This window comes from Leuciscus leuciscus, assembly GCF_965113295.1.
Source record: "Leuciscus leuciscus genome assembly, chromosome: 3".
Classification (NCBI taxonomy): domain Eukaryota; kingdom Metazoa; phylum Chordata; class Actinopteri; order Cypriniformes; family Leuciscidae; genus Leuciscus; species Leuciscus leuciscus.
Genome location: NC_138727.1, coordinates 44,956,509 through 44,977,717, shown reverse-complemented (window position 1 = coordinate 44,977,717; position 21,209 = coordinate 44,956,509). Strand labels below are relative to the sequence as shown.

General features: G+C 38.3%; 1 protein-coding gene across 1 annotated transcript in view; it reads right to left on the bottom strand.

The window, feature by feature from the left end:
• The window catches only part of frem3 (Fras1 related extracellular matrix 3), a 35,141-nt gene extending 14,719 nt beyond the window's left edge, over window positions 1-20,422 (bottom strand). Inside the window, exons 1-6 of the mRNA XM_082163185.1 lie at window positions 15,183-20,422; window positions 14,980-15,069; window positions 4,478-4,624; window positions 3,761-3,991; window positions 3,357-3,482; window positions 2,001-2,252 (exon numbers count right to left, since the gene is read on the bottom strand). Coding sequence (XP_082019311.1) covers window positions 2,001-2,252; window positions 3,357-3,482; window positions 3,761-3,991; window positions 4,478-4,624; window positions 14,980-15,069; window positions 15,183-20,211 — 5,875 coding nt within the window. The 5' untranslated portion in view covers window positions 20,212-20,422. The remainder of the gene's footprint in view (window positions 1-2,000; window positions 2,253-3,356; window positions 3,483-3,760; window positions 3,992-4,477; window positions 4,625-14,979; window positions 15,070-15,182) is intronic.
• Window positions 20,423-21,209: the final 787 nt, after the last annotated feature.

The following is a 21,209-nucleotide window of genomic DNA, read 5'->3' as shown; positions in this document are numbered from 1 at the left end:
TATTGGTATTATTAATTAAATATTATTGTTATTATGATTATTTTAAATTTTATTACCATTGAGTTTTCCATTAATATAGCCTTTGATGCAGATATGGCATTAAATTATGAATAAATAAATCCATGTCATCCAGTATGATTTGATAATGTTTTAAAGAAAATCTTGTGCTTCAATCGAAGCATCTGAACTCATCTAAACCAAAGTTCACGGAGTCACTGTTTTGCTTTTGATTTAATTAGTGACCTAGAAAAAAAAAGGTATGAAATATGAAATATTTCTTACTTATTTTACTGCATAAGGATTCTTTATTTAATCCTTTTTAACCCAAAAGCTACCATAAGAAAAGAGCCGAGAGGTGCCATTTTTTTCCTCAGAATTAAGTCATGTTTCATCTCACACAGAGTTGTTCTGACCCATTGGTGTGACTGCACAGGAAACCTACCATCATTTCTAATGTCCTGTCTGAGTGATGAAACCAGACTGTTGTGTCTACTCCAGTCAAGATGCACTTGGTGAGTGTTTATATTTGTGTGTGTGTGTTTGGGAGGTCAGAGAGACTCCCAGAGCGATATCAGCATCATGGTAAATGAATGCAGAGGGGATAGGCCCTTCCAGGGTGGGGGTAGAGGCCGTAAGTTTGAGGGGCCATACAAAGAAAAACAAGAGTAGTGACACCTCCATAGACAACAAGTCAGAGAAACAACAAAAAGATTCCAACTCTGGCTGGCATCCAGAACACAAGTCTATCCAACATCCCCCCCCCCCCCTACAACTAGACACAAATATACCACGGGGCCCTTCCAGACCCACCAAGACGCTGAGCTACAATAAGCACATTAATCTTAACTTGCTTCTTCAGACAAATAAGGTCTAGGCATGTACATACATTATTTACACACAAATATCTTTTGAGGTAATATTCTAAATTGTGAAGGGTGGGATTGCAGTCGGTGAAAGTGTTTACAACTATTAGACTGTTTTTATGAGTAAGGAAAAACACTCTGAGGATGATATTTACTGAAAATTAAGAGATGAAACAATATTTAAGATATTCAAGTTGAATAATTTCAAACAGAAGGCTGTGCTTTGAAAGGCAGATTCCTGGATGAATCTTTGAACGTAATGAATTCACAGATGGCAAACTATGCTCTTGTTTGGACTATGTTCCTTTTAAGTAATGCACACAAATCCTAAATCCTTGGACAGGATGTTCACAAAGCTCTTTCAGTGCCCTCACTGAGGTTTATGGGCCATTACAAAGGTCATAGGGGCCTCAATTGTGCTCTGTCAACTTGTTTTGGGTTATCGTGTTACCATGCTGCCAAGGACAACAGTGGTATGACCACAAAGTAAAGATGGATCGTTCTGTGGCTACCTATCCTTTAGTGTGAATAATAAAAAGAACATCTGTAAAGAAAGAACAGGTGAGGCATGTCAGTATAACCACAGAACATGGAGGAGATAGTTTTCTTTATGAGGATGAGGATGTAATTTTTTTAATAATGTCATGAAAGGGTTTGTGGTTTAGAGAAAATGCACAGAATATAGTTGGTCTGACTGTATTTGGACTACTATATGTATATTTATAGGCTCAAAACTATATTAAAAAAAACTTTTTGAACATCAGAAAATGACAGTAAAGACTACATGGTTAAAAAAAGCTTTAAAAAAATAAAATAGGTAGCACTTTATTTTACAGTCCTGTTTCCCATGTACATACTTTGTACTTATTATAGTAATTACAATAACTGAGTAATAACTAGGTACTACTAACCCTGAACTTATCCCTAAACCTAACCTTAACCCATGTAGTTACCTTATATTACCCAGTACTTTCGTAGGTAAGTACACATGAGTGCACGTATTGTGAAATAAAGTGCGACCAAAAATTATATTTCAAATAAATGCTGATCTTTTGAACTTTCTATTCATCAAAGAATCCTGAAAGAATTTATATATGAGAACAGTATTTATTCAGATGTTGGTTCTTGCCAACTCACCATCATCACTATCGGGCAAGATGACCACTTTGGCGTTTGGGAACTTGGCTCCCACTTGGCCACCCATGGGCATGCTGAGGGACACATTGAAGCTCTCCTCTTCCTCATAGAGGGAGTCATCAATAATTATGATGCGACACGACTTCTCCCGCTCATCTTTATCAAAGCGCAGAACACTGGTGTGGTCCTCGGGTCTTGTGATATAGTCTGAATAGGAAAGCACGGTGCTGGGGGTGGTTCCGGTTGCACTGCCTGTATAGAAGGATTTCTTGTTTTTTTTATACAAACAGACTTTCAAGTTCTACAGATGTACAGCTGAAGTAAGGTCATGTAAGGTCCTCAGTTGTAATAGGTTTATTATAAACTAAAATAATGTCACGCAATATTCAAATAATCGTGTAATTAGATATCTGTATGATTACAATATTTCATAACATTTTACAGAAATAGTTAAAGGGATGTTTCAGAGTAAAATCAACCTAGGGTCCTTTGCACCATGACCTCGAGCCAAACCCCCCCCCCCCCCCCCCCATAAGCTTTTTTTCCCTTGATCGAACATTATTAAAGCAGAACTCGGCAACTCTAGCGAACTCTAGACACTTCTTCACTGATTTTCCCTTTTGTTGTCGCATGTTTTCCCCACGAGCTCCCCCTACAGCTGTGGGGGGGGCGTATATTTCACAACAAGGTCGTAAAAACTCACTTGCGGCGGCCTCCTCCCCCTCTCTACCGCTTCTCATGTGCGTTTGTTTTGATCGGAGCAAGCCAACTGTATCGCGTGGAGCTATGTCTACCGAGGTGGGTAATCTGGTGATACATCATACGTGCGTGTGTGTTTATGTAGAATTGCCGTAAAGCAATTCGTGTTTGGCGCTCGTTCTCGTTCTAGTTCTCGCTTCTCACGAGACTTCCAATTTCTATCTTGCCGGGACGGTAGTCCCCAAGTTGCAAGGTTGGTTTTCCGCCTGGGAACGCTGGGGGGAGCTGGGAAAGTCACCAATATCACCAGAACAGGTTGTTTAACCATCCAAATGATTTCTAGACAGTTTTATTAAGTTAAAAAAGTTACCAAGTTCTCCTTTAAAGTTAGAGCTTATTTAGAGATATCAGCCGAATGGCTTAGTGCAGGCGCTATCCAAGGATCCAAGGTTGTATCTTGTAAATTACCCCACTAATAATGCCGAGAATGGTACCAAACTTCTACAGAGCTCTAACTTTAATAATGTTCGACCAAGGGAAAAAAGGCTTCTGGGGGGTGTTTGGCTCAAAGTCATGGTGCAAAGGACCCTAGGTTGATTTTACTCCGATCCATCCCTTTAATAATGTGATTAGAAAACTAGGTTTCATTAATCTTACCTTGTTGTGTGTAACAAATAACCATTAGTTCCTGGCTGACGTCTCCTGATCTGCGGACCGGGACTAGTAGTTCTCCTATATCCTCTTCAATACGATATTCTGCTTGAGGGAAGAACACTGTGGACTCTGAAAAGAGATATTTCAATGCTTAAATTTGGACATATATAATTATAGGATATATATTTATTTACAGTAAATATTAATATAAGCCTAAGTAGCCAAAAGTAATTGAACATGACCACATTTTTGTTTGTTGTCCGTTTAATTTCAAAACCATTGGCGTTAATAGGAAGTTGTTCCTCCCTATGCCATTGTGGTGCACACACTGTGGAAGCAATTATATAGGTATATGTGTTTTACACTATATGGACAAAGTAGGAAATCATTAGGCATTGCATAATTACCATCACCAGGATCCACAATCTCCACAGTGGCTGTATCAGGGTATTCAAGAACAGCCATCACTGGCTCTGAGAGCTGGATTTCAAACATCTCTGAAGTTTCAAACTCTTGGTCGGTAAATATCTTCACCCTCCAGGTTGCGGATGTTTGACCAGGGTTAAACTGGACCTGTTTCTGAGATTTTCCACGGAAGTCTTTGTCCTGTTTTGCTGTGCCGTCCTTGGTGGCAATGCCTTTGAAATAAAAAACATTCTTTGGAGATCTTAAAATATAAAAGTCACTCAAATTGAGTAAATTGTTTGTGATGCGGTTATTGACTATAGCTGTGAGAAGTTTAAGATGTCTGTTGACTACTTAATAACCATTTTAAAGAACCGTAAAAGGCTATGGTACAATTTAAGACATTGTAAGTCACAGTTAAAGGGCTGTGAAAATACCAAACACAGAGGGACCAACTTGTAACAGCTGCAAATAAACATTGTGTATCTCTAAATATATGCAAGCATGACAATGAAGGAGGTTCTGTTTGTTTTTTATTAGGATTCCAGTATTTAATGAACTGTATTTTTATCTCCACAAAAGAAGTCTTGGTCACAAACCATTATGTACTGAACATTTTGTTTGCAAACAAATTAAATCATAACATATATTATAAATTTATTCATTTAGCACATATTTTGAATTAACTGGGTAACTCCTTCACTTTGATAAATACTTACTGACAAATGATGTCTCTCCCAAGTATCCCCGGCGTTTGAGGGTGACTTCCAGAAACTTTGCATCCTCATCCACAATATAATATTCCCTTTCCAGGGATATCCAGGCCCAATTCAGACGGAACGGCTGTGGCTTCAATTTGTTGCCACCTTTTTCAAACAGAGAAAAGCACAATTAATTGAATTTGATAAAGCACAATGAAAAAAGACAAAGTGTAAATTTGATCTCCTTGAGACACACAATTAAATTGTTTTCTAATGATTTCATCTAGTTCAAGTTCAGAATGTAGAAAGAAAGAAGGGTCAAAATGAGCGCAATTTGATCCTGAGTCCTGCTTGTAGATGTCCTTGGGGTGGTTTTGTTTTCTATTGACACTCAACACCCTTTTTTGTCTTTCCTTCATTACTACTGTAAAATTAAGACACAATATATGTTCACACGGTTTTCTTTTTTTACTACTTTTATTGGTAAATGAATGAGGTTCAAGAGAAGTGAGTCCAACCAGGTGTCAGGTTAGTGCTGAAGGCCAATGATAGTGTTAAAGAAAGCAGTTGTGGAATATTGTAGTTGGTGCAGATAAACACAAACGATGGAGAGTTTTCTTACCACTTCCATCACTAGCCATGAATACAGTAGAAGGGACAATAAAGAAGATCTGACCTTTTGTCTCCAAGACTTATATGTGCTACACTTACTTGCATACAATATGTGCTCCATATCCCAACTATAGGCTAATATTCAAGTCAAGATAGGAGCATAATATATATTCTATCGACATTTTAAAGGCACACTATGCAGTTTCCGTTTTTCTCAAACAGCGACCCCTAGAGTCGCTGTGGAGTACTTGGTTTTAACGTTACTGTCGTAAATACCACTCACACAGAGCCGTCTCTGCACTCTTCCAACCGCACTTTCTTCGTTTTCTTCATCAAATCTGACATGATTCACGTCTGAAATGCGTGCTAGTGTCTTCCATAGAGGCTGCTTCATATGTTATTGATATATGTGACATTGTGCCGTAAAGCAAGTCGTGAATCTCGCGAGATATGGCGGGGCGCCACCTCTCTAACTTGCATTGCTGGTTTTGCCAGCGGCTTTACTACGAGTTTGTTTACCATCAAAATTATTTTGAAGCTGTTATATTAAGGTACAAATCTTACAAAGTCTGCCTTTAACTTTTTTTCTATAGAGTTATAACCTGAAATATATTTTATATTTCAGCATTATTCTAGCACTCTTTCATCAAATAATACATACTTCAGTGGCTAATTATCATTTTGAGTAATCAGATTAAAGTATAATCGGATTAGACTCTCTCCATGGACTAAATTATTTAAGCAGAGAAGAGATATAATCCTGAATCTTGACTGACTGAAGTAGGATAAAGAACTGTAATGACTTTGAAAGGATCCTCAATCCTATCTTGCCATAATCCATGCTACCCCGTGACTTTGATTATCCCTAAAGAGAAAGGGTATGTTACATTCTTGGACACTATTTCTTGGTACAAGCTGTTCTGATGTTCTATAGCTGGCATTTGTTTTACTAAATCATTTCTGAGTCCTTGATGATATTGCTTTAGATGACAAAAACTTGTAAGCAATTTTAACAAAATTGCAATTTTAAATGTGGAACCAACCTGAAAGTGAAACACTATTTCTGGCAGTTTGTGTGCAAAACATGACTCCGTTCATAGGTATTGCTCACTGTTTGGTAGTTTTTACACACCCTGCTGAACACATGAGCTGCTCTTTTGATGTGAGCATATGCAGAAACAATATTGCAGTTCAAATATGTGCAATATGTGTAAAAAAAACAACAACAACAACAAAAAAAACAGTAGTTTGAAGTGTTGGAAATAGAAGTTATGTTGTGAGATTGATTTACAGTAATATTCAATGAAACAGAATCATCATGTTGCCAATTGGCCATCATCTTTACAACCCTCCTCAGTTTAGGAAACGGCGCAGCCTGACATGACAGCATTGGCCTTGACCAAGCTCAAGTGTCTGACAGCTCTGCCTAAAAATACAGAACTCATTTATCATATTTATCTTTGCCCTAGATTGTTGAAGGGCCGTTAAAAACATTAAAACTGATTGACAGAGAAGATGTAAGGGAACCTTATACAAATTAGATGTTTTATCTCTTGTTAAGCTTTCACAGGAGTGTGAATATTGTGAATATCTCATGAACATTACTAATGCACCAATTAGAAAGTAGCTGAGCTCATTAACACATTAAATACAAGCTGATTTATTAAAGCTTGTTTTAAGCTGTATTAAAGGCACAATGCAAAGAAAATGAAGCATGTATCAAAGGCTTAATGGAAGGTGAACCATATCGTAGCTCAGCCAAGTGCCTTTTTCTTTAGGAGACAATTTTCTCAGGCACACTGCCCAGTTTGAGTATGAGCTGATATTGAGCTTAGTGAGGCTGTATCAGAGGATTATCAAATGGACAACATGCAGACAGAAGGCTCTCTTTCAGTTAAAAACCCAGCAGTCACCTGTGCGATGCAGGACCCTGTGACGTTTCTCTGAGCCTGGATAAGGGCACTTTGTCTACAAGATTATGGAAAATAGTTCCACTTGCAGTGGAGACAATGTCTCTCTATTCAACAAATTCGGTGCACAAAATAATTTAGCATGATTATTCTGTATAAATGTATTGGAACAATTAAATGCATAAAAGCATCAAAAAGACAATCACAAGGTACAATACTTGGTCATTTAAAGTTTTTAAATCAAGAATGTAATTTGTCATTGTATTAAAGCCATACTGACATCTGTTTTTCCTATCCTCTATTAGAGTAATGTTATTATTATTGTTTTTTAATTCAATTAATTTTGTTTAGCACGTTTCACAATAAATATCATTCCAAAGCAGTTTTGCTGAGAATATTGCTTTACAGTGTCTGTGAACAAGGTGACAGTAGTGAAGAGAAACCTAGTTAACTTTGAACAGACCCTTTATAACCCCTTTATAACTGGGCAGTCTAAAGAAATGCATTTACAACTGATGTTTCGAGCCATTAGCAAGTGAATTTAGCTGTTAGAGTTGACATCTGAGGAGATTTACTAAATAGTTTTAATGCTATGTTTGGAAGGCAGGTGCTGTTTAACAGTGATCGTGGGGGCCACCTCAGTTTTCTGACTGTGCACTTTTTCTTCTCTTTCTCACACCATTTCTCAGTGTTTTTTAGATTCCAAGAGAGGGAACTGACAGCTGTATCCTCACTCCTTGCACTTATCCCCTCCCTTGTTCTCCCCTTTTGTCAACTTTTATCTGTGCATGGGAGCAACAACTGAGGCGGACAGCAGGCACTGTCTGGGTGGCCCAAACCCACTGTCATGGTTCTTACTGCTTCTTTCTACACTCTAGGGGGATTTGTGTCTACAATGAACAAACAACACAAAAGTTTCTCCCTGTGAGAGCAGAATGTTTTCTCATGAGTGTTTCAGACCGTTTTCTCAGAATGTTGTTTTTAGTTCACTATAAGTCATGAGAATCTGAGCAGTGCAATAGCAGTTTTGTGGTGTTGCGAAGCATTTAATTTAAGGGTTTCTGTTGAAAGTTGGAGCGGGAGTAAAGCCCAGTAAAGATCAGCATCAGTGAGTGATGCTAACTCATTGAATAGGTTCAGGCGTCACAGGGGGATGTCTGAAGCTCTGGAGGTATTTATGACTGCAATAATATATAAAAAGAAAGCAGGGCTAAGTAATGGTTACATTCTCACTCATTCAAGTCACCCTAGCCTTAAAGCTTTTGAAAAAACGTATTCCTGACTTTTACATAAACTAACATTTACATTTCCAACCGTAATTATGTCTGTGTTTCTGGCTGGCAGTAATAATTCCCCAAGGAATGAATGACTTTGTTGCTATTATTGGTAAGAATACAACTTAAAGTCCCCCTGTAGTCAACAATTTTATCCCTTAAAACTAACCTTTGATCACTACCAAAATGAAATATTTAACAGTTTTTTCCTGTGAAAATAAATGTCATAATCTTCATGCCTTAAAATAGTTAGAATTTAACCCTCGCTTCATTTAGTATACGTGGAACCATGAATATGCAAATTAGTCCCCGCCTCCACTCAATCACACAAGCTCATAATACTTGATCCACTCAGTCAACTTTACTGTAGTAAACGTTACACAATGGCATATTTGATTGAACCAGAAACTGATTCAGAATAAGAAGTGGAAGCAAATTATACTGGCTCGTCGGTGTATCAGAATGGTAACACGTTTTATGTATTGATATCTACGTCGGACACAAAACGGTAATTATTATGATTAGCCATTGGCTTGACTACGTTATCAAGCAGCTAATAATGTGTTACTAATGTTACACAAACCATGTTCCAGTTTGCCATTTCAGAGTCAGACAGCTGCCTTCTAAAAATCAGCATCCTTAGAAACTCTTTGAACAACTTAGAACGTCAGTGAAGAAAGTAATTTAATTCATTATAACATCGTAATATCCATCATACTCATAATTCACTCGCTATATTATAAAATGTGGCCCAATTTTTTCATATCAACAGAAACATATACCGGGTATGAGCTGATAGTTAATGATATGCTAAAGCCCGCCGGCACGTTGACGTGATTGGTTATAAGGTAGTTTGTGACGCAAGAAACACCAGTGATTTCAAACTATGTTTTTGAGACTGTCTTTGGTAAACTGCAGTTTTAAGGAGAAAATACTCAGCAATGGTGTTGACTTCTGAATTTGCAAATGGTTTGCATTAAAGCATATTAAAAACCCTGCATAGACATATAAACAACATTAAAAACTTGATTTTCATCACAGGGGGTCTTTAACAATTTTTGCTTGTAAAAAAGTCTCGTGTTGCATACATCAACATGGTGGTAAGTGTAGAGTTTGATAGTTCTGATAGATCTTCACTTTAGTGCCACAGGTCAATAGAATACCGTAGTTATATAGAGCCTCAGGCATGGGAGGGAGCGCTAGGAGGATATCAACATTCACTGCTAGAAGCATATTGCAAGACTAAACTGGCTTATATATCTATATCCTTTTATATTCATCAGAACTACTAGGGCCATGTTAAGTATCCTAAACATGAAATGCATGACCATGCTTCAGATTAGACCCAAAATTATCTGACTTCACGAGGCAACATGAAGTCATATTCAAATATGGGTCAGATCTTTCTGACCTGAGAAGCTTAAGCCATTTCCTCTGCATCTAATAATGGCATCTCACAAACACCAAGCTTGGAAGTCTATGTTAGGCGTCTCATGTAATTCCAGGCATTCCACTGGGGGAATATTTGACAACTGGACACTGGCAGGTACTGTACTTGTCCACGTGACATTTGCAAAAGCCAGGCACCTGATCCCCAAACTGCAGGGTGATGAATTATGGCATGGCAGACCAGCCACATCTCTTTTGACACCAGTCGCCTAAGTTGTCTGTGGTAGGCAGAAGGAGATAGATCAAGAGAAAGTACTCTTTAAAGGAAAAGGCCCCATAGGGTGATCTTAAGGCTCAGATCACAGGAAGAACTCTGCCATCTGTAAGAGATAAGAATAACCCCAGAACCATACAACATATCCTCTAGCACTCTCACAAAATATCGTAAATCTGAGAGTTGCAGTGACGATGTGGGTCCTGTGTTTAGTGTGGTTGTGAAAGCCACTGGCACCATAGAGCAGTTAATCTTTTGTGTGTTTACATGTCTGACACACAGATTAGGTGCAGACGTCTATGATGAAAAAGAAACCTCCAAACTTGAGAGAGTTTTTGTATATCTCTAAGATACAGCTTTCTTCAGCTTTATATTACACTTGTCTAATGTTAAAATTGTCTATGGGTCTATTCTATAACCTTGTGAGCTACAGTATCTTACTGTCTACTGCCAACATAGGCAGTTTCCTTCTAAGGCAGCATCCTAACTGAAACTTTGTATGACACTGTTTTGGAACGTAAAACAGGCATTCATTTGCACAGGAAACAACCGTAGACTCACAATTGATTTCAGTCTAGTTTTGGTGTTAGCATGTTGCTAAACTAATGTGATGCTCTAAAAAGCAGAAAAATATACCACACAATATTGAGGCAAATTTAGTAAAAAATCTATTTGTTTTCATGTTGAAAGTAAAGTATTCATCAACAGTTATATCATTTTTTTCCGCCCTCTCTGATTATCATTAGGGATGCACCGATACCCCTTTTTCCAGAATGAGTCCGATTCCGATACTCCCATTTTTGGTACTCGTTTGGTACTTTGGTACTTAATTTTTAAATGTATTAGAAGATAAACCAAAATAATATAAATCAAATTAGTTGGCTTAATTTGTTCATCAAATATATATTTCCTTCAGTTATTACATGCTTAATTAAGCCTGCTAAAATGCATTGTATGAGCTTCTGTTACTTTCACTGTTCATTCTATTGCTCTATCATATTTTATCTTTCATTTAATAGCACATCACATAGTTAGAGCAGCTCCAGAAGGGCTCAGTGCTGAGGATTCTGTCAGTGGTACAAATGTTTAGACACCAGTGAAATATCAATTCTTTATTACAATTTTGATACTACAAAAACTACCAGCCTAATTAATGTGAATTTAAAACATTACGTAATAAATAAACGTAATAAAATAAGAACAAATAATCAAATTACACATATATAGCACAAATAAATACAATAGAACAAAGAAAGGCTACAAATGAAGTAAACAGTGTTTTTAGAGTTTTTCGGGTAGATCTAACAGGTACAGAAATTTGAATAAAGTAATCAAATGTGAAAAAACATTGCATATTCTTTACTGTATAAATTAAATATAGATGGATATTTTTGTAAAGTTGAAAAGGGTAGCTATTCTTGACTATTTAGTCAAGAGCAGTAAGTAATTATTTGTCCATTGTTTGATTAACATTAAAACAGCAGCAAGTTTATTAAACTGCTGCCCCTTTTAGACCGAACGCACGGACCACATTTGAATATACTGTCTACTGTTTGACTTGAGATATAACCGACTTTGTTTACTGGGATACTTGCCAAGACAGGCGTTTTTACATAAACTTGTATGAATTCATTCGTACAAGCGCAAGACGCTTCTCTCTCTCTCTCTCTCTCTCTCTCTCTCTCTCTCTCTCTCTCTCTCTCTCTCTCTCTCTCTCTCTCTCTCTCTCTCTCTCTCTCGTCAGTTAACGTTAATAAGCTACATGCCTCGTTTTACTTTCTTTGCCATTGACATTTGCCAAAGACAGCCTTCTTTTTTTATCCCCATTATACCCTCTGTTGTCAGTGTTTCTTTGTCTAGACACAAACACTGTTTACACGCTGCCTGGTATCGGTTGTTGGTACCGGAGCATTTTTACGAGTACATGAGCTCAGTATCGGGCCGATACTGGTATCGGTGCACCCCTAATTATTATAATTCTTTTACAAAGCGTTTTACAGAACAGATACATGCGATGCCTCCTTTTTTGAAGGTATGTTTTAGAACAATCTCCAGAGAGCGCCTATGATGCATCAAAAGTTCACAAGGTTTTGGAGCAGAGTCTATGTTTAAGCTCCCTGGCTTTTCACAAATTATTATAATTTTTGAAAAAATTGTTGGAAGAAAATCCAATCCCAACCTAGCAGCATGATATTTTACATCTCAAAAGATGAATTAGGCAAGGGGAAGCCCCAAGGTTTTCAGCATATCTTGTGATGGCTTTGAGTTTCAGCCTAGCTTAGAGGGATCTTTGAAAGGAGATCTGTTAGCAGATCACGGCTCCTTGACACACACACACACACACACACACACACACCCCTGACTGCAATGACTTCTACACTTACACCGGGTCAGTGTAGCTGGAGCCACAAATCTGGAGGAAATGCATTCCACCATCTAACAAATGATCATATAACATTGCTTTGGATATAATTTATGTCCCTAATACGAACAGCTTAAATTCTGTTATGAAACCTAAGCTTGTATTTTATAAAAGTATTATGTGAATGCTGACAGCAAATGGAAGTGACATTATAACGAAAAATGTCATGATCTGCAACTTGCCAATAATTAAACAAAGCCTGGTGAATTAGAAGTTTATATGCTCAATTGAAACCTGTAGGCAGTTTAAACTTTATTCTGATAATCTTAGACTTACAAAGCAAGTAAGAAACAATACAAAACTGAATAATCAAATGTAAAAATAAAACTGCATAGTCTTCTTATTAATTAAATGTACATTGATTTATATTAAACTACAAAAGTTATTCAATCAACTATTGAGTGATTTTCTCTTTTTCTCTTGTTATTTGACTGACAGACAGCAGCAGGTATACTGTATTAGGCTGCTGTCACTTTATTACCTGATGCACTGATCCTATTCACATCCAATTTCTTTCCCAACTGTTTACGTTCACTTAAGACATAACTGACTGTGTTTACGTGAATACTCGCCAAGACAAGCATTTTGACATAACTGTGTGTGTAGTTGACCGTTCGAGTACAGAATATAATAGAATTCGTCTTAGAGGCGGTTTTCTGTGCATGTGCTTCGGGTCAGTTTTTTTCCACAGCTTATTGCACTTAATAACTCTTTTTAAGCAAGTTACACGTAAGTAGCAGTCGCGTACCCAGTCTTTTTTCTGCTATATGCGTCAACCTAAAACGTTGACTTTTCATGACTTGTCCTAGTCTTATTAGAATTGATTATTTTTTTTATAAAATTTTATCTCTGAAAAGTGCAACCTGTTTAAATTATAACAACAAACAAACTAAAAACCCAGTAATATCACGTTTTGACTACATCTGAGAATTTGAAAGGGGAAAAAATAATTAAAAAATAAAAGAAATAAGGTTAATTTTGAAATGACTATTATTGCTTTTACAGCATTGGGGTCTCTGAAACGCCAAACATAAAGAATATAAAGTCAACCTCAACCGAAGATGAGAGTTACTTTGAGAAATGTACATGTAAACACACCTACAACATGCTGTCTCAGTGTCCAGAGAGTATGCGAACCTGTTCCATTTATTTTCTGTTAGCTATAGCTTATAGGAATTTTAGACTGTGTAATGTGGCAATTTGAGGTTTTTAAAATGTACACAAACAAACAGTTTCCTCCAAATAGTAATAATTCTTAATCCTGGCTTCTTTTGAATCTTTCTAAATGGTATTGTTTCTACCATCTTGGCTAGGCCTCTGACAGTGTGTATCTTTTCCTGGCTCTTATAGCAATGACTGCCTCCAGCTGAAATGCTGCCAAAAAGACGAAGTGCCAGCCCTGGTGCATGCTCCAGTTCCGACACAGCTAAAGAGCCATAAGTTAAACTACTAAAAAGCAAATGTCTGCGACTTTTTATATTTACGATTAAGGAATTCACACAGATACACAATCTCATTTGTGCTGATCATATAAACTCAAATATAAGTAAAAAAAAAAATGTGCCCCAAAAAACTACAGCCTTATTTAAAGGTACACTGTGCAATTTAAGTATTTTATTAGCTAAAATCAATGTCTTTATTCATAAATATGTTCTCATTGGTGTAAAATGAACTCTGATAATGATCTGACTTATCCTCGTAAGCGAAGAATTTCTTATCTTTATTTACATTGGACGGTTAAGTCAAAGGAGACTTCCATGTCATTCCGCCATTTTGAAAAACTATAATAGCAGAGAGGGACTAAAAGCACTAGCCTACCTCAACGCTTTTCAGTAATTGAAACACAGCTTTCATAGATAGAGATGGCTGAGGACTCACAACTCACTTTCCAGATGAGTGTGTGTGTGTGTTCTCAGGTCAACGGCAGATAGAATGGACTGTGCTGTCATCATCTAAGTCAATGTTACGGTCTAAATTACAAGCTTTTTTTCATTGGTTGTGTAATTTATTATATAGGCAGCATAACAATAGAACATGTATAGTTAAACTCGATGAAGTTCTATTGGAAGACATGTTGTCATAGCTTCTTGGTACATAACGGCTACCGTAGTTGCAACACACATTTGAAAAAGCGAGGCGCTAGAGAGCACTATTTGTTTTAATGCAAAATACAATTTCACCGCTAGATGGGAGAAATTCCTACACAGTGTACACAAGCACGTTAGCGTATTGCTATTATTTGCTGACCACTAAAGCTCTACTTGTCCAGGCTCATCCAAGTTGAAAAAAATTATTCTTTGCTTTATCCTTTTTTTAAAGTGTTTCTGTGTATATGTGTCATGCTGAGGGGGCATACAGTAGGATTTCCAAATCTCACAGTTAAACTCAGAAAGTTTTGAAAGCATTGAACCACCACATAGTTCCAATCTTTAACTATCACTTTACTATAAAAAAAGTGATTTGTTTACTTTTTATATTGACTGACAAAGAAACACTCTCCTAACCTAGAAAACCTAGAAAAGTCCCCTTCAGCAAAATTGATTTAAATAAGCACCTGAAAGCTTGGTAATTCCAAAAGCAGCTTTACTGACACATGACACTTTCAGTTAATGAGAGGGGCAAGGAAGAGACATTCTTACCATTGTCTTCCACGCTGAAGTAGAATATGTCACTTGTGGCATTGGACCCATCAAGAAGCACATAGCAAATCTTCATATCATCAATATCAGCTAATGACGAGAAATGAGAGTTGGAGAAGTCGGAGATTAATAAATCTTAAATAACAGTGGCAGGTTTTGCATAAAATATTTAGGAAACAAAAAGGAAAATAAGTATAACTTACCCTGTGAGAAGGAATTGATGCTATCATTCCCCAAAGCAGAATTCATGATAAAGCCATGAAGAGGGGTCTCGGTTACAACATACTGAAGCACTTTGTTTGGGCTGTCTCTGTCCTCAGCCTTTAGAGCTTTGCTGGTAATCAAAAATCCAAGGTGCCCAGTATGAAGAACCCTAAGAGTGGGTGCTGCTTTGTTTACTATGATTTGAGGCACCCCATTGTCCACTGTGCTAATATGAATAGTCATCATCTGAGGCTTACGAGTTTCATATACAGTATCAGGGAAAACATAAAATTCTGTGTGAGTCCCATCAGTAATTGTGAAGGAGAAGCTGTCTTCATTTGTCTCTGTGCCGTCATGCCTGTAAGTAATACGGTTTTCATTTAGATCCTGCTTGGTGAATGATGTAATGACTTGTGTTCCATTGAACAGAAGCTGACCGTGAACTGGCACTTGAGTCACTACAAATCGCAGCAGGTTGTCTGGTGTGTCACGGTCCTCCACTGTCAGTTCAAATGGTGTGATCAGCTTGGTTTCTCCCTCCCCCAGCACAAGCTTGTTGATCATCAAGACTGGCTTCTTGTTGTCGACATCTGTAATGGATACACGGAAGGTGCGGAAGACAGGGTTATAGCCATCTGTCACCTCAAACTCAAAGCTGTCCATCTTCACTTCATCGTCAGATGTATGGATGTAGTAGACCTTGTTTCCAGCTAACTGCAGCTGAGTGAAGGTGGAGATGGGCACCCCTGGGAGATCAGTACTCTCAAGATGGCCCCTGCTAGGAGCACGAGTAATACTGAAACTTAGATATTCATCTGGACTGTTGATGTCAGTTGTGCTGAGAAGGTCTGTGGTCAAGGTGACCTTACCTCCCTCTTTGAGTGTCACACCCTTGTTGATAACATCAGGGAAGACCATGTCCATGCTGCCAATATTAATGTAGAAGTACCGATCAATGAGAGGATTGATTCCATCAGTTACGTCAAACTTTAGCAGGTCACGGACACCCTCCTGCCCTGTGTGAACGTACTGGATCAACTGTTTGTCAAGTTCATCTTGAGTGAAATTCATTCCAATACTAATGTTGCCAATTACAACTCCATGTTTGGTAATTCTATGAAGGTAGCCTTGGCCAGGGCCATAACGGATAATGTAAGTAAGCTCTTTGTCCTCAGAATCCAGATCTGTGGCCTTCAGGACTCTGTTACTAATTACTTTGGTTTCTCCAATTTCTACTTCAAGGCCATCATTGATGGCCATCCTTGGGGTTTCATCATCAACAGGAATGACCATTATGATGACCTTCTCTTCAACAGTGTGCTTCCCATCAGTGAGTCGAATATCAAATCTGTCTTCCTTGGTTTCAGAGTCATCATGCTCATAAACAATATTGGAAGCCTCCTTGATCTGCTCTAAGGTAAATGTCACCACTGGGACTGTCCCAGTGCTCAACTGCTGAACTATGTTTCCATGTTTTGGGTTTTTAAGTATTTCAAAAACTAATTCATCACTTGGGATATCTGCATCTGCAGCATTCAAAATAGGTGTGTCAATAACCAAACTCATCCCCTCCATGACAACAAACTCACGAATGAAAATCTCTGGCTTTTCGTCATTGGCTGGGATAATGACAATGGGGAAAAAGTGCCTTTCTGAAAAGTTAATGCCATCTGAGCAGCGGAAAGTAAATCTGTCCTCCACTGGCTCAACACCCTTATGAATGCTTTGGACATAATAGATGTGGCCTAGACCAACATCTTTAATGGTGAATGCAGTGATGGCAGTGCCTACTCTGGATTTTTCAGACCCAGGAGCTGGGGAAATGTTCTCCACATAGCCAGATGTGGACTGAACGATGATAGTGCACAATATATCATCATTATCAGTGTCAATGTCCTCAGCTTGAATGTGCTCCAATGTGATAACATTTTTCTCACCCTCGACGACTACAAATTGGCCACCTACATTAACAATAGGTGGAATGCTGTCTACAGGAAGAATGGTGACTTGGACACGGACCCCTTGAACTTTGTTGCCACCAACAACCCATTCATCTGACATGTCAGATATTGTGAGATTGAAAGAATCATGCTCTTTGATGGGGCCAATTTCACCACTAGTGTGAACATAGACGACCACGCCATTTATTATGTCTTGCTGGGTGAAGCGCTCAGCAGGAGCTCCATTCACCATTATTTCTCCTAGCTTAGGAGGCTCCTCAACTATGAAAGTCAGCATGAGGTCATCTGTGTCTTCATCACGACCCTGAATAACATTGCTGGTGATTTCTGTTGCACCATTCTCAAGTACATCAATGGACGTGCCTAACAAACCTGCCGGTAACATAATTTTTGGAGTTTCATCATCGACAGGCTTGATGCTGATCTTGACAACAATGGGGACTTCATGAAAGCCATCGCTAATGTCCAGCTTAAAGACATCGTGAAGAGATTCTTCACCACTGTGGATGTAGGCCAGTCGGCTGTTTTCAATGTCCTCCAACACAAATGTTTCCCCATTAGACATGTCAATTCCTAAATATTGCAGCTGCCCAAACCTGGGAATCTGGGTCACTATAAATTTAATATTCTCATCCTCTGTGTCCTGGTCAGAGGCATCAAGTTCATTTTTGGTTATTATATAAGTATTTCGCTCCAGAACAGTGAAACCAGTATTAGTAATTACAGGGGGTTTGTTGTCAACAGGCTGTAAAAAGATTGTAAAAAGTCCATCAACAGAATTACTAGCAGTGTCCTCCACACTGAATGAAAACTGGACCACTTTTGGAGTAATACCGAGTTCTTGGTCTGGGGGTTTGTATGCCACTTTATGGTGGTTAACCTGAGCTTGTGTAAACTCACTGATTATGATGTCAGGGCTATCAGTCAGTACAATGGCGCCAAGAGGAACAGGGCTGTTTTCATCTGTGTCAGTAGGAGGTTTGACAATGGTGTATTTAAGATCCCTGTCATCACAGTCCAGATCTGTGTAACGTAGAAATTTCTTCTTAAAAAATGTCAGCTCATATTCTTTGACTGTCATGTGTAATGTGGTGCCAGAGTAAAGTTCTGGAGGAATGTCATCCACCGGGTGGATTTTAATTATGAACACATGCTCTCCTGATTGATTTGGTGGGTCATTGTCATCCTGCACTCTAAAGGCAAACTGGTCAATCACAGTGGTGGTACTATGAGGACCTTTGTGACGATAGAACAGCTTCCCATCCAGAATATCCTGCTGAAACCATTCTGTCACCACCTGTTCAAACATCTCATCTGTTGCACTAAATTTCCATGCAGATGGATCTGGAGGAGGCTCCACCTGTTTTATGAGCAGCTCACCAATTGCTGAGAATGGCTCTTCTAATATGAATTTAATTGTTGAATCCTCAGAATCAATGTCAGTGGCACTCAGGATAAAGGGCGAGATTTGCATCACTTCATTTTTAAAAAGCACAATACCAGTGTTTGCATTTATAATAGGGGGTTCATCATCAGTTGGGGCTATTGTGATGGGGAATAAAAACTCTACTTCATCACTTCCATCAGTCATTCTGAATATAATGTTGTCACTGTAAGTGTCGCTTCCATCGTGCTGGTACACAACAATGCCTGCATCTAGATCAGCTGGAGTAAAAAATTTCCGTTGAGACCCTAGCACAGTCAGCTCTCCATGTTTCAAGCCATCAATAACAGTAATCTTCACATCATCAAGATTATCTTCATCACTGATCTCTAAATTTTGTGAGCTGGATAGTGGTCTTGATTGACCCTCAAAAAGCAGCTGTCCGGTATTTTTGGTTACTACCGGAGCTAAAGTGTTCATTGGCTTCACAACAATCATGAACGCAAAAGGATCTGAAACAGCCCCATCAGTGTCAACAATTTCAAATTCAATCTGAAAAATTCTTTCTAAGTCTGAATCCTCAGAGGGAGGCTTGTAAGCGATCTTAAGATCTTTAATATCTCTCTGATGGAAAGAAGTGATTGGCTGGTTTTGATCATCTGTACTGATAATATATCCCTGCTGATAGCCCAAGGGAGATGTTATGTTAAAGATTAATTCATCAGAATCTGATTCAATATCCTCAGCTGCCAGCATATCCAATGTAATGGCTGTCATCACAAACTGGTCAATCTCCATCATCATCATAGATATAAAGCTAGGTTTTGGTGGTGTATTTTCATTACCCTCTTTAATTCTAACCATTATCTGGAAATGTTCTTGTTGAATAGTATTACCATCATTATCTTGTACTTCCACTAGCATTGGAATGTAGTCTCTGTTAGGAGAGTTGGTAGTTGCGGTGTGTTGATACTGAATTCCCTTCTTGACAAAATCATCGCAATTAATCATCTGGCCATTAACAGAGTTATCAGTAAGACCACCATACCTGGGAAGTTTGCCTGCACCAACCAGTGTGGTCACCTTGCATGTAGTGACACCATCTTCAAATGCAAACTCCAAAGTTTTTTTGTCAATTGGGTTGCTTAGCCCATTGAGCTTGTCCACAACCAGAGGCATGTTACGAGTGACAATCTCCAGTTGCTGAAAGACCACTTCTACTTCAAGAATCAGAGGAATCACCACTGTGTCTGTGTTGGAGTCATACCTCAGTTGTAGTTTAATGTGGTCTTTGCTTGGGCTCCGGGAACCAAAGTGAGTATATTTCACCTCTTCTGCACCAAAAGCACAGGGGAACTTCTTGGGTGTTAGCATTCCAGGTCTCTGAGCCAGTGGGTCATTGTCCAGAACTGTAATGTGACAGCGGTCTCCTGCGTGCACTTCAGTCACAAGGTCATTGATAGAATCCAGATAGATGGAGCGTCCAAAGGGAACTCTAATCCCATTGTTGGCTACCAAGATTGTTTCAGTGGTAGGTCCAGGTCTCTGACTATGGCGGAAAGCTGTGTTGAAAGGATCTGCGTCCACTTTAGAGAGACAACATCCTAATGAAATCAAAATAAACAGGCACTTCAGAGGTGCTCCTGCTGCACTCAGTCTTCCTCTTTGCAGACAACCAGCCATATCTACAGCAAGTTGCACTGCATGAACTTGCTCAAATAGATGCACTGCAGATTTAGGATGGTGCCCTTGATTTCTCAAGGCTTGGTTTTCACTGCTATGTATCCCCACTCTCTGTCCTTACACACAGTACAAGTGCAGCCAACCTACTGAAGCACTGCAGGTAATACTTAGGGAGATAGTGACAGCACAAAGCTCCACCCTCAGTCCAACCTCTCCCACGGCTAATTTAAGGCAGCACATGGGACAGCCCCCCAAAGTGTTGCTTGCATTCACTCTACCCCTCCCTCCCTTTTTCTCCTTCCTTACCCACTGAAAGCAAAAAAGAAGTTCATATTAAGAACAGTAACATACATTTTCCTATAGAAATGAAAAAGAAAGGATAAAGACATAAGCCAAGACAAACATGTTCTGTTGTGAAATTCTGATGTCCATATTTGTTTGGCCTCTGATTTGTGATATGTTTGACAAATACTTCAAGGAATAGAAATGGGTGTGGTTGCCCTAGAACCTTTTTCTTTTTTTTGGGTCTAAAAAATGGTCAGGGCATCTGATGTTTAACTTCTTATTCATGAGAATGTATTATTTAAAAGTATCCATTTAGTTTACCTTGCCAAAATAACTATAGATATAGCCATCAAGTAGTGACAGCGCCTTCTGTTGGAGTGGTAGGGACAAAATATGAAATTGAAATTTGTCATCTCATAAATTATATTAAAATATAAACAATATTAAATGTAATACATTCCCATAATTGATTTAAAATAAATTAAAATAATTATTTAAAAATAATTGTATTTGTTGGTGTGTGTGTGGTTCTGGCATACACATATTATAAATCTTATAATACCTTTTTTTTTGTTTTTTTTTGTGATGGGTAGGTTTAACGGTAGATTTAGGGTTAGTGGATAGAATATACTGCTTGTACAGTATAAAATCATTATGTCTTTGGAATGTCCCCATAAAACATGAGAACTTGTGTGTGTGTGTGTGTGTGTGTG